We start from the raw sequence: 13186 nt of genomic DNA, 5'->3' as shown, positions 1-13186 counted from the left end.
CTCCCCTCTCTAGTTCCCTAAACACCCCTTCCAGCTCAGGCCAACCGAAGCCCAAGGAATGACAGCCACTGAAGGCTCGTGCTAGCTGTGACCAGGCAAGACTGGAGTCTCCAGCCTGAGCCCCCAAGGCCCTACCGGGGTTGGAGGCCGGAGGGGGCGGTGGCTCTCGACCTCCAGTACGAGGAGGCGGATACTGACCGGAGTTCGCCAAGGCCGTGCCCAGCAGCACCGCACAGAGCAGCACCGTCAGCCCGACCTGGACCCGCATCCTGCTCTCGGGGCAGCTGCCACCGCCTGGAGCTGTCTGTCGCTTTAGCCTCTGCCACCACCGACTCAGCCACCACCGCCTAACCGCTGCTCTTCCTGCTCTAGTCTCCTTCCTCCGCCCCTTCCCAGGCCTCCTTGCCCTAGAGTTTAGCCTATCCGCGTCAGCCGCTGTGGGCTCCTCGCCCAATTGCCGCGATACTCCCGCCCACCTCAGTGCCCCGCCCCCGAAGTTACGCATTAGCCAATCATTACGCGAGGCTTACACACTGGCTTTCCCGGTTGGACCACGGCGCCACCGACATGGCCCCAGTTAATTGGTAGCTTCTGGGTTCAACCAACCCGGAATCAGAGCGTGAATCCAAGGCTGGGAAGTCATCTAAGACTACAAGTCCCACAATGCACTCCATGGACTTCTCTCGTTGTGTGCTCTTGGGAAGCGTAGTCCATAGTGAGGTATGCTTTAAAAGTGCAGGTGGTTGTTTAAAAGAACTTAGGTAACACCTGGGCTGAAGGCTAAACTGAAGGCCTTAAACCTCCGGGCTTTTTTTTTTTTTTGGCGGGGTGGGGGGCGCAAAATTAATATCAAGAAACAAACAAACATTGTAAGGTTAATAGTTTGTAATGTTAAGCTCTTCCTCTTAGTTTTATTTAGAAAATTTGAATTGGAATAATGATATGAGCGAGGAATAAGGACAGCTGGTAGACCGAATTCGAGATGTTTTTTTAAACTTGGATGAAAAACTACCGTGTATTTGGAAATCGGGATGGAACTCACTGCTGGTCCTCCTTTCCCTGACAAAACAGAAGGAAATAAACCTTACACATCGCAGATCATTTCAATGTTAGTTTTCATTTTTATGAGGGCCAACAGATAATAATCATCAAGAAAAACGTGCCAGCAGCCTTTGCAAAGCCTTTCAAACACCTGTCCTTATCTGTCTCCTTTTTTAAGCTACATTGTTCTCTTCTTCATGCACTAGGTTCAGGAGTTTAGGTTGATGTTTCTGAAAAAAGGTGACAGTGAGTGCGCCACAGAAACAGAAATAGTCGTGTGCATTAAGTACCAAGTCCAGGCATGCTTCCACTGGGAAGCAGGGCAGTAGCTTGGTGTTGCTGCCCCTTCATCAGATTGTGTCATTCTGCTTTTCCTAGGATCCATCCACAGGGCTTAGGCCTAGAACCAAGACAGTCTAAGTTCAGGGATTTGGAAAAGTTGCACTCACCCTGTACCTTGATACCTCTGGGCATTTATCTTCCCTTTTTTTTAATAGAGAGTCCTCTGTTCCATATTCACATCCAAGGGGATGAAGAAAAGTGTTGTTTCATGAAAAAGAATTATCTTTCCTACTACTACCTCCTTTGCACTCATCTCTATTTCTGTGTTTTTTTTAAGATTTTATTTATTGTTATAGACAAAGGGAAGGGAGGGAGAAAGAGAGGGAGTGAACTATCAGTGTGTGGTTGCCTCTTGTGCATCCACTACTGAGGACCTGGCCTGCAACCTGGGTATTTGCCCTGACTGGGAATCGAACCAGCAATCTCTTGGTTTGCAGGCTCATGCTCAATTCACTGAGCTACACTAGCCAGGGATCTCTTTCTGTGTTTTTTAAATTAGATTTTATTTATAGAAAGTCATCATTCCTTCCAGTTTGTCTAGTAGATTACATAATCAAGGGATTTAAACATTGTTAACCAAGAAATCCCACTTTCATGTGCAAAAGTTACACTATGCTGTTAAATGCAGCCAAAGTTGTAATAATACAGATGTCACTAAGTCTACTGGATCTTGAGAATTATTCACCAGAACTTGGCAAGAAAAGGATAAAACTCTGTCCTCCTGAAAAACTGTATCACTTTTTAGGAAACCAGTAGAGCTTCTGCCTGCCTCAACATTTGTGATTATGCCCTTACAAATGTATTTTTACACAGTCTGTTCCAGGTCAGCTAGGAGTCGACTGGCTTGATATTGGCAGGTAAACACACATCCCTGCAGACCTGTTGCTCTTCGTGATGACATTTGGAGGCACCAAACTGCAACTCCGAAGGCTCTTTTCATTGCATTCCTACAGAATACATACACCTATGAAGGGTATCATCACCAGTAATATTGAAAACAAGGTCACTTAATACTGCAACCCACATGTAGCATAGAATGTTCAAATATGTTCAGTTTTGAAGTGTGTGACAAAGCCAAACATCCCACCATTCAAATAAAAAAGTGAGGAATAATTTTAAAACATCATTAATTTATGTGGTTACATTTTGGAATAAGACAGAATAGGCCATATAAAAATTTGGAAACAGAAGAAAACTCAGATTTCAGCCACCAGTACCTTTTTAAAGACGAGCCTAGTATTTCTGTGGCCTGCTATCTGGACAGTGTAATTCTTGCTTTGCCTGACAACTTCTAGTTGAGAATATAGCAGTCATTCTAATCACTGCGCACCAAGAATCTTGTTGCCCCTGACTGACAGCTCACATCTGAAACATCTATCATGTCTGCATGGCAATACAGGGGCCATGAAGGCAGAAGGGGATAGGGAAGCACTCCCTGTGAGAGATTACTGAAGAATAAAAAAGCCCCAATCCCTCCGAAAGTATTGATCGTACTATCTAACTACCTCCAAGGAGCAAGAGAAGAAATAACTAAGGACTGCAGAGAATTTAGTCAGCCGTCTGCAAAGGGCAGAGGAAGAAGCATGTAACATAGCTCACACCGTATGTGCTTCACTCTTAGACCCCTTCCTTCAAATGTGCCTTCTGTGCACACAGGACAAAGTTTGCACAGAAGGCACAAAGTTTCTGAGTCTCTTTCTTACTCAAGTTGCTCAAAATAGTTTGCCTTTCCTAACGGCAACCGGTTGGAAAATATCAAGCTTTTGGAATGTGGCAGCAAAGGAAATAAGGAATACAGGAAAGAGGAAGGTTAGGAGAAGTCCTCCTGGTATTTGGTACTGATTTAGAGAAAAGAGTTTCCAGGCTGCTGCCTGCCACAGGGTCCCCAGCAGAACTGTTTGCCCTCGTACACTGGTCCCATCATTTTTGTTACATGAGGCCCTTCTGGCAGCCGTTGGACCGTAGCTCCTTCTTCTCTAAGGCTTTTGAAATGTGGTGAAATTGCAACGAGTAAACCTCCAACACTGCTGGTGTGTTTGTGTCTTAGCTCTGACAGAGAGATGCGCATCAAAATGATGTGAACAACTGGACATGGCACTGCAGCTTTCCCCTGGGTTAAGACAGTCCTCTGCAGAGCCTTTAGGCAGAGGACAAACAGGATGAGCAGGAGCCCAAGCAAGATGAGCCCTCCTTTGCTTCCCTTTGTGACCACAGAATCTGACCTCGCCCAGGGCCCCATTTCCAGTGCCACCCCCCTCATCTGTATTTTTGTCACTAACAGTGTTTCCTCAGAGTTCCTCTGATTATCATTTTTTAAAGAGCTTGTATTTATTTTTTTTTAGATAGAGGGGAAGGGAAGGAGAAAGAGAGGGAGAGAAACATTGATGTGTGAGAGAAACACCAACCAGTTGCTTCCTGCGTGCCCCCAACTGGGGACCTGGCCCGCCACCTGGCCCACAACCCAGGCACGTGCCCTGATGGGGAATTGAACCAGCGACCTTTCGGTCTGCAGGCTGGTGCTCAATCCACTGAGCCACACCAGCCAGGGCCCTCTGATTTTAAATCATAGAGGAAACTCTGGTATGTTTTCCTCCCTTTTTCATCTCATTGATCCTTGAGTTGTATAAACAACTCTATAGGCCTGGGCAAAAGTAGGTTTACAGTTGTGAGTACATGAAACATAGTTTATTCTTGTATTACTATTTATTAATTATTGTACTATTTTCCATCCAAACTACTATAAACCTACTTTTGCCCCATTCTGTATAATTACTCTTTTATGTAGCCATTTTTCTTTCTCACTGAAAAACTTTCCTGTTGGCCCTCATTTTCCCTTACCTGCCTGATGCACCCGAGTTCTAGCCATACTCGCTACCCTTATTTTCTCTTCACCCTAAACTAAGCCACATATTGTGGCTTATTAAACGCTGTTTTTATATTCTTATTCAAAAATTTTTCGATGGTTAGCTTTGTCATAAAATAAAAAAATATTAGAACTTCTACTGACAAAACAGGAATTTATGTTGACAGTTTTCCTTTCTTGGGGAAGAAACTCTGCCTTCCCTACAAAAAGCAGTGATCACCTGGTTGATAAGATTGGGGAAAGTTTGCCGTTTAGTTAAGACCCAACTTCTACCTTCATCCTTTTCTTTACTGAGCGCTTCTTATGTTTCAGGCCCCAAGCTAGGTGCCACATGGACAAATTAACCACTTCTGTCTTCTGTTTTCTAGTGAAAGGGAGGAATCACATTTTTAAAGTTGTTTTGGATGGTTTAATAATCTAACATGACATAGACAAAGAGGAGAAAATAGCTAAATTTATTACATATGTACATATGGGGTACCCTAAGAATGTGGGACCCAGCAAATTTTGGGAAGTTGAGACTTGTAGGCTATTCTGGACTATGGAGAGAGAAGCAAGAGTCTGGGATTTCAAAGGCAAAGTATGCAGTTCACAGGTAGATAAGAAAGAGCAAAAATTAGGTAGAGAAATTCTTGCTGGTCTCTCAGAAATGATGTGACACAGAGAGGAGTCTGACAGACAGACTTTGCTTTTTGTCTCCCTGTCTGCCACACTTGTTATGTTAAGATGCTAAGGTGATCACTCCTTTCCTTTTAGCAGGTTTTTCTGAGTTCCATTAGGTAAGTAAAAGGGGAGGTTGAAAGGTCCTTTCTGAGTCCTTTTGTTTCTTAAAAATGGGATATATCCAAAGGAACCAAAAACACTAACTCGAAAGAACATAAGCACCCTTATTAACATAATACTCCAATAGCTTCATTGTTGTGTTATTTATAATCACCAAGGTATAGAAGCAGCCTAAGTGCCCATCAGTAGATGAGCGGATAAAATAGCTATGAGACATTTACACAGTGGAATATACTTAGCTCTGAAGAAGAAAAGAAAATATCCTTTGTGACAGTATGGATGGACCTGGAGAACATTATACTGAGTGAAATTTGCTAGACAGAGAAAGATAAATACTCTATGATTTCACTCATATATGGAATCTAATGAACAAACTGAGCTAACAGCCAAAATAGAGACAGACTCATAGAAAGAGAGCAGGATGGAGGCTAAAGTGGGGAGGTAAGGTATGGAGTGGAGGGACTGAGCAAAAAGGAAAGAGGACTCATGGACGTAGACAACAGTGAGGGTGATTGCAGAGGGAAGGGAGTATAAGGGGACTAAATGGTAATGGGAAAACACAATAAAAAATAAAAAATATAGATGTATATAAAATAAAAAATAAAAAGAAAGAAAAATGATTAGCTTAAAATAATCAATATGCCAAGAAGACGTGTTTCGGGTGGCGGACTCTGCTTCCCCCTCCCGGACTACACATGAACACCCTCTGGCCTTCCTGAGGGCATCCCTGCCCTGTCCCCACTGCCTGGGTTCTTCTTCTTAGTCACGATGATGGCTTCTTCCCAGTTTCACTTGCATTTAATCTTGGCTGAGCCTTCTCTAATTGAATCAGTCTTCATTTTTTAAAAAACTAAATTTATTGCAGGCAAGTCCTTGTTAATCTTTATATTTCAGTCTACACCAGAACACCATTCACCAACTTGCTTTTTAAGTGGGTCGTAAGTTTGCTGAGCCCAGAGACAACTGTATAATTCTGTGTTTAGGTATGTAGCATTGCATAGGTAGATAGCATAGGTATACAGGTGTATAGCATTGCCACCTACTAGGACTAGATAATTATTTATTGATTGATAGATACACTTTATCTATAATGGGCTTTATTGCCCCTTAATGGGCAATAAGATTTTCAAAGTACTTGTTATCTACTATAAATTTAATCTTAAAATATCTTACATGGAAATATTAGGGAGCATGTGTAGTCCCAATTATACAGAAAATTTACTTCACTGTTCTGTACCTCATCTGTAAAATGAGTGTATTAATAATACCTTCTTTGATCCCCAATCAGGGCACATATAAGAATCAACCAATGAATCCATATATAGATGGGACAACAAATCAATGTTTCTCTCTCTCTGTCTCCAGAACAAAAAATAATAAAAAATCTAAAAAAAAACCCCACCCTTATTTTTAGGTGTGTTGTGAAGTTCAAAGAGATATGCAGAAAAAATACTTTCTTCATTACAGAATGTTCTACATGTATTATTTCTTATTTATTACTTTCGTATAGCAAAGGAGCAAAGCAAATTTAAAAAGTTAGTTTTAGCCCTGGCTGGTGTGGCTCAGTGGATTGGGTGCTGGCCTGTGAACCAGGGGGTCTCTAGTCTGATTCCCGGTCCAGGGTGCATGCCTGGGTTGTGGGCCAGGTTCCCGGTGGTGGGGGGCGCATGAAAGGCAACCACACATTGATGTTTCTGTCCCTCCCTTCCCCTCTCTGGAAATGAATAAATAAAATCTTATTTTTAAAGTTAGTTTTATTAAGACTAATAACATCAGTTTAATTCCCTCAATTTGGAAAGGGTTTATATTTGCTAGAGCTATTGTCTTTAGGCAGCAATAAGTAATATACGTGTTCTGATAATGAAGACCTTGACTTTTGGGGGAAATTTCAAGTCTCCAAAGGAGGTCTAGAATACATTGTGGGAGAGATTGATTTTATCAGCTTGCTACATTGCATGATGATTAATAGGTAAAAAGGCTGTGAATTCTCCATAGCCCTTATCCAGTCTGGGCACACACTCCTCAAGGTTTCCTGGCGATACTCCCATTCAAGTCACGTACTCACCCTACTAATACAAAATGTAGTATTATTTATCAATTCAAAGACTTCAGTATTTGCTCAGCTGTCTGTGCTGTTTAACTTGCCCATGTCAGTGTTCTGAGTCATTGTCACAGATTACCAAGTTGCAGAAAACCTGTTCCCTCTGTGTTGCGACACAGCGTCAGGCCCAGTGGAGGTAGATAATGAACGCAGATGGCATTGATCTGACCTTATCTCACTGAAATGAAAGCAAGCACCTGGTACATATTGAGACCCTCCTGAAAGTGTTGGGGACATAAATCCATTGCTCTTCACGTAAAGTACAGTGAGACAGTGGCGAGAGCCTTTTCTTGAGAATAAAGTGATTGTCACTAACTCTAGTCCACCATACCCTTCCTTGTGCCATTCTTAGGGATCTATCTGAGTGGGCAGTGTGGCCAGGCCACCAGTGCTTGTACCCACACATTCGCCAGGGCAGGCTTAGGAAGAGGCAAGGGGCAAAGTATTCTGCCCCAGCTCCCCCCAGACCTTGGAGAAGAATGCACTGTCTTTGACATGCATGAGGTGAATTAAAGTCATTGTTTTCGCGTTTCTTTTTCATGGATAAATGAAAATGTAAGTCCTTGCACCATAGTGTGAGATAGAACCTAGCATCTCCTCATGTACGTTCTGAGATCCTTGAATAAATGGTGGCTTTATACATCGTCGCATCACCTGTCCTCCCAGAATTGTGTACGACAGGTACATACTTAGTGATACAAATCAATAAGCTTTGAATGCTCATGTGCCTTTCTGTGGTTATCAAGTATCACACAGGTCAGAGTGTAGATCCCAGGCTGTGGAGCAGCCTTGAAGCTGAGAGAACAAAATGAGTTGTGTGGGGGTGGGGAGGGGGTGGTATTCAGGCTTTATTTACCAAGTTTCATCCTGAAGTGACATTTGCTTTGGAGTGTGTATGCTTTCGGAGCAGTGTTGACTCATACCAAATAAAGGAAAAGCCAGGATACCTTTACACCTGAATAAACTGACAGGCATCTTTCGGTCTAATTTTTCTTCATAGATTTGTTAACAACTGGTTCTGGAGAGAGATTAGATTAAAGCCAAATTTCCATAAGAATTTGGTTAAGTGAACTTCATAAGGTGGAAACAAACAGGTTAGAGCTCCCATTAAATTCACAACACTTAACTACTGAGTAGATGGCAGTGTATTTAATGAAGTAATGTTGGGTTAGGATCATTGGACAGTCATGCGCTACTTAATGAGAGGGACAGTGCTGAGAAATGTGTCATTAGGCCATCTCGTTGAGCGAACATCAGAGAGTGCACGTCCCCCAACCTAGCTGGTGTAGCCTCTGACTGTAATTGTACTTTTATAGTGCATTTGTTCACACCACAATCACCACAAACACAGGAGCGATTGCAGTGGAAACCCCGACAGTGGACTTTCCTTTTTGTATTGGAAGTTCCCGAAGTAAGTTTTGATTGCCGAGGTATCCGCTTCAAAGCTGGAATCCATTTCGAAGGGGCATCTACTTCAAGGCAGTCTATCCCAGACAAACACCTGGCAGAGGCAGACTGGATAAACCTCCAGCTTGTCACCCAACACTGAGGCTCCTTTGCTTTAGAGATCTCATCGACATCTGAGAGCTGGCAGTTTGCACTACTACTTATTCTCTTTGCATGTTTTAAATATTTATTTTATGTTCGAAACTGACCAGTAAAGGGTGAACACACAAGATCCTAGGACCCCTAACCTGAGGCTTCTCCTAGTTTTGATTTGATTTGTACCCTTAGTTTTAAAAATCATTTTTCCTGTGCATATTTCACACACCTAGCCTTTCTCCTTGATAATCAGCACCCCTGAGCCAGCAGAAGACAGTAGCTCATTCCTGACTAACAGTCACAAGGGTTGAGCCTCTGGCAGGCTCTGAACTGTAACTCAGCTGCAGATAACATCTGGACCTAAGTTCCCGTTCAGCGCCTGAGCCCTAAGGTTGAACAGCCCCCTCAGCTACTTTTCCGTGAGACTGGACAAACTCTGGAGCAGACCCCAGGCTTGTCCTCAAGACCTGGAGAAATTATTTACTACCCTTTTCTCACCTTTGACTAATCAGCTCCTAACACATCACACCCCAAATCCCGGATGTCTTGGGATTTTGCCTTACATAACCCAGGTCTTTTAGAGCATGAGCTCACCTGAGCTCTGGATTGACTTCAACCCAATTAAACTACTTCCTTTCCCCCACTGACATGTCTACTTATTCATCTCCATTTGGCCAGTGCAGGCAGGTGGATGGACTCACGTATTGGGGTTTGATAACACTCAGCATTTGACTTCAATAAAAGCAGAACCCCAGGCCCATTCTCTCCCCCTGCCCCTTATGTGTCCCCAGGAGTGCCTTGTATGTTCCAGGGCCTGTAAGTAATAAACCCTTTTTTAATCAAATGGTTTCTCATGGTTATCACCACAGGGTATCTTGCAATGTAATAATCAGTTTAGAAAGGGGAGATGTCTGTGAGGCGCATGGTGGGAGTGGGGGCAAGTGAAGGACCCCTGGCCTTTCTAGTCTTATTGATAAACTGAGACCGCACAAGACAGTATTGCTTTGAGATAAGACTTTAGACTTTACAAGGGTGATGATCTCCCTAGGAGACAGGGATTTTCCAGCTCCATCATAATTTTATGGGACCGTTGTCAGGCCCTCTGTCATTGACTGAAATGTCATTATGCATGCTTGACTATATTCATAGGATAAGCCTTTCTTTTTTCATTAAACAAATTTCTCTGGTACTGTCAATGCAATGCTTGAAGAACACCAGGAACGTACATGTTGTTGAACGCATTAAGTTTAATACGTTTGCGATGAGGAAGGATGCACACTATGGTGTATCTCAGTGAGGGGCTTTAGAAAAAAGAACCTGTTTCAGGGTTTGGGGTTTGGCTGGGTGATTTGTGGGAGGGCCCAGGGAAGCCAGGTTTGCTCTAGATTAGATGCTGTTACAAGTACCTCAAATTTTTATGATTTGGTAGAAATCAATCAACAAGCCTCATCTTAAGGGAGAGGGGAATTGATAGAGAACTCAAGAGTTGGAAAATTCTAGTTTAAGGTAAAAAGTTATAAGTCTAGCAAGTACTGTATGTGTTAAAACTTTTATTTAAGAAATTACAGATAAGGTCCAACCTGGCTCCTAGGAAAACGGCTGACCTCCTGGGGAGCTGCTAAAGGGGACAGCTGGAGGCATCTGGGCCTATGTGTTCCAGGGAGAAACAGATGACTACCACTCCAGGAACAGCTAACTGCCCAGGACAGGAATGTTGTACCTAATCTTTCCTGAATCTCAAAGCCCTCAACACACCTTGTTTATTCCCTGGTATAAAAAGTCTGGCCTGAAAAGAAAGGACAAAATGGTCTGTTAAGGTACGAACCCGCCACCTTCTCAGATTGCTGGCCATCTGAATAAAGCACCCATAAAGATTCAATCACTGTCATTGCTTATTGGGTTTGGTAGTGACAGGCTGCCTGAACGCTGGTGTCTTTTCCAGTTCCAGAATGAGGGTAAAGCTGTCATTGGTAAAGAAGTAGCAGTTACTTATTTTGACCAAGACAGGGTGTGTTTGGTATTTTGTGAGTGGCACAGGGGAGTGGGAAGCAAAAGCTTGCATTCTTGCATACTTTTGTTTGTGTTTAGAAAAAAAGTATAAATGGCCTTGCTTTGTCTCATTTATATCTTGGTCTCAAAGCAAACTGTCTGGAGCTGGTTTTCTGTGTGACTATTTATATCCATTGGTGAGACCATCGCAGAAGTGAGGCTGAATTCTTCTCAGTGCATCCTGTCAGGAGCCAAATGCTTTTGGTTTGTCCAAATTCTGGCAATGATAATTTTGATCAATTGGTTAAGGAGGTGCTTCCACTGTATTTACCTTTTGTAATTAATTTTTGCCTTGTAGAGGATACTTTGAGACTATGTAAATACCTCATTCTTCTAACATTTACCCACTAGTTTTACCATGTAATTCATAATTCTTGTCTGAATCAATTGTTACTAATATGGTTAACAATTGGTGAATTTCTTTCATTCATTCTACATTTATTATTAGCTCTCTGATGTAGGCAGAGCTTTCTCTTCTTATTTACTTATTCACTGAATCAATTTACATTGGTGTACACTCTTGCATTCTTTGTTCAATAGGTTATAACCCTTACTATCATTATTATTTTGATGTTCAGGTGATCTCAGATATGGCAAGCGGGTGCCCTTCAGACTGACTCCTGTATCTTTTTGACAAGTCCCCATCATTTGTTGAGCATATCCTCACATTTTTGTACCATTTACATTTTTCTGCTTTCCCTGACCCAGCACCGGAATCAGCCATTTCTCTAAGGAGGTCTGCTTTCTCTCAGCGAGGAATGGCATCCACATTTCTGGAGTATTCATCGCCACTCAGGTATTAATGCTTCTGAAATTTCTTAGACAGAACTGGAATGTGTGCATGTGCAGACATGTGTATAGTACATGTGTGTGTGTAAATGCATGCATATGTATATACATGAATGCATACAAACACCCATAATACACGTATATGCAGCCACCCACATTGGCACCCATTTCTGTATTTCTTTCTTTCTGTATATTAAACCTCTGAAGAAACAAATTAAGGAGTCACAGAGAAAATATTTTCAGTACATATATTTTAAAGAGAATTTGTATTTAAAATATATGACCTCAGTAATAAGCATATGATTAATACATTCTTTAAAACCATGTAAACAATATAAACTATGAATGAGATAGTATTAATAATATAAATACAATGAGAGAAATTATAAAGCACTCAAAAATTAAGAAGATTTGAACAGATGCTCAGAAAGAACACGGCAGTAGAAAATCAGCACCTGAAAAGTAACCAACATTGTTAGTCATCGTTAGTCATTAGTTAAAATCCCATTGAAATGTCGCTTAGTCTCACGAAAACGGACAGACTTTGAACAGCCTGACTACATCAAATGTTGGGACTGTGGAGCAATTGGGACTCTCAGGTGCAATGGGTGGGCTATGAAAGGGTGTGACTGCTGAGTAGATTCGCTTGGCGGTAGTTCTAATGAACTTAAACAGACACCTACCCTGAAACTCAGCATTGTTCATAATACTACCTACTATGCTGTACACCTGGAACTTATACGAAGTGAAACTAAATGTAAACCGTAACTGAAAAAATAAAAAAAAATCGTTCACAGTAGGTATATTCACAATAGGGAAGATCTTGGAACAACTGAAAATGTCTCCTCCTGGTGAGTGGATTAAAAAACCCGTAGTGCATTCATCCGATGGAATACTACCTGGCAATCAAAGAGGGAAGAATGACTGACATGTGTACATCATGGATGAGTTGCACACACAGTATATATGCATTGTCTAGCATGAATGCATAATGACCAAATGTGATTGGGCAGTTTGATATCTACCTCTTGCATGAAAGAGAACTAGAGTGGAGGGGGATTGTCAAAAAAAGGAACAAAAGTAAATACAAATAAAGAATAAAGTAAAACAGGGTTTATGAGAAAGAGAGGAGAGAAAAAAGCTGGAGACCATCCAGGAATAGCATTTTTAGCAGTTTCTTTTTTTTAGCACTGATTAGCTGGTGACGAAGAGAGAGGCCAACTTGGGTATTCTGTTTTTGAGCAGTCTTACTAAAACTAGCAATAAGCCTTTTTACTTTTTTATGGGTTCTGCAGAAAATCCTTGGGAGTTTAGCTGGGGAGCTTGGGGGACAGGTCCCTTTGTCAACTTCCCCGTGGTAATTAGGCAGGTGTCCACTAGGCCTTCCTCAAACTTCCTCACTTGTCAGGAGTAAAAACCAAGTTTGTTATTTAATAAAAATTAAATTTGTTTTGAAGTTCTGGTAAATTTTGTCACCTAATGTTCCCTGAGAGTTTTATTTTCATCATTGCCATAGTAGTCATAGCCCTCAAGACTTCATGTCACATGACCTTGTTGAGGGCTCATCATTCCACTCATTCTTCTCAAACTTTCTTCTCAAGTAGCGATGAGGGTTTCCTGTAACTTTGGGCACTGAATTCAAACCCTCCTGCTTGACAACCAAGCATCCTTTTTGA

The 13186-nt window shown here is 41.9% G+C and overlaps 1 protein-coding gene across 1 annotated transcript in view; it reads right to left on the bottom strand.

Annotated features, from left to right (window-relative positions):
- SEL1L (SEL1L adaptor subunit of SYVN1 ubiquitin ligase) overlaps window positions 1-385 on the bottom strand; it is a 49048-nt gene extending 48663 nt beyond the window's left edge. The window contains exon 1 of the mRNA XM_037031752.1: window positions 199-385. Coding sequence (XP_036887647.1) covers window positions 199-268 — 70 coding nt within the window. The 5' untranslated portion in view covers window positions 269-385. The remainder of the gene's footprint in view (window positions 1-198) is intronic.
- Between the last annotated feature and the right edge of the window lie 12801 nt (window positions 386-13186).

This window comes from Sturnira hondurensis, unplaced genomic scaffold (genome assembly GCF_014824575.4).
Source record: "Sturnira hondurensis isolate 20B ecotype Veracruz unplaced genomic scaffold, ASM1482457v3 Scaffold0021143, whole genome shotgun sequence".
Lineage (NCBI taxonomy): Eukaryota > Metazoa > Chordata > Mammalia > Chiroptera > Phyllostomidae > Sturnira > Sturnira hondurensis.
Note: the sequence above shows the minus strand (reverse complement) of the source record. Positions and strands in the feature narration are given on the sequence as shown.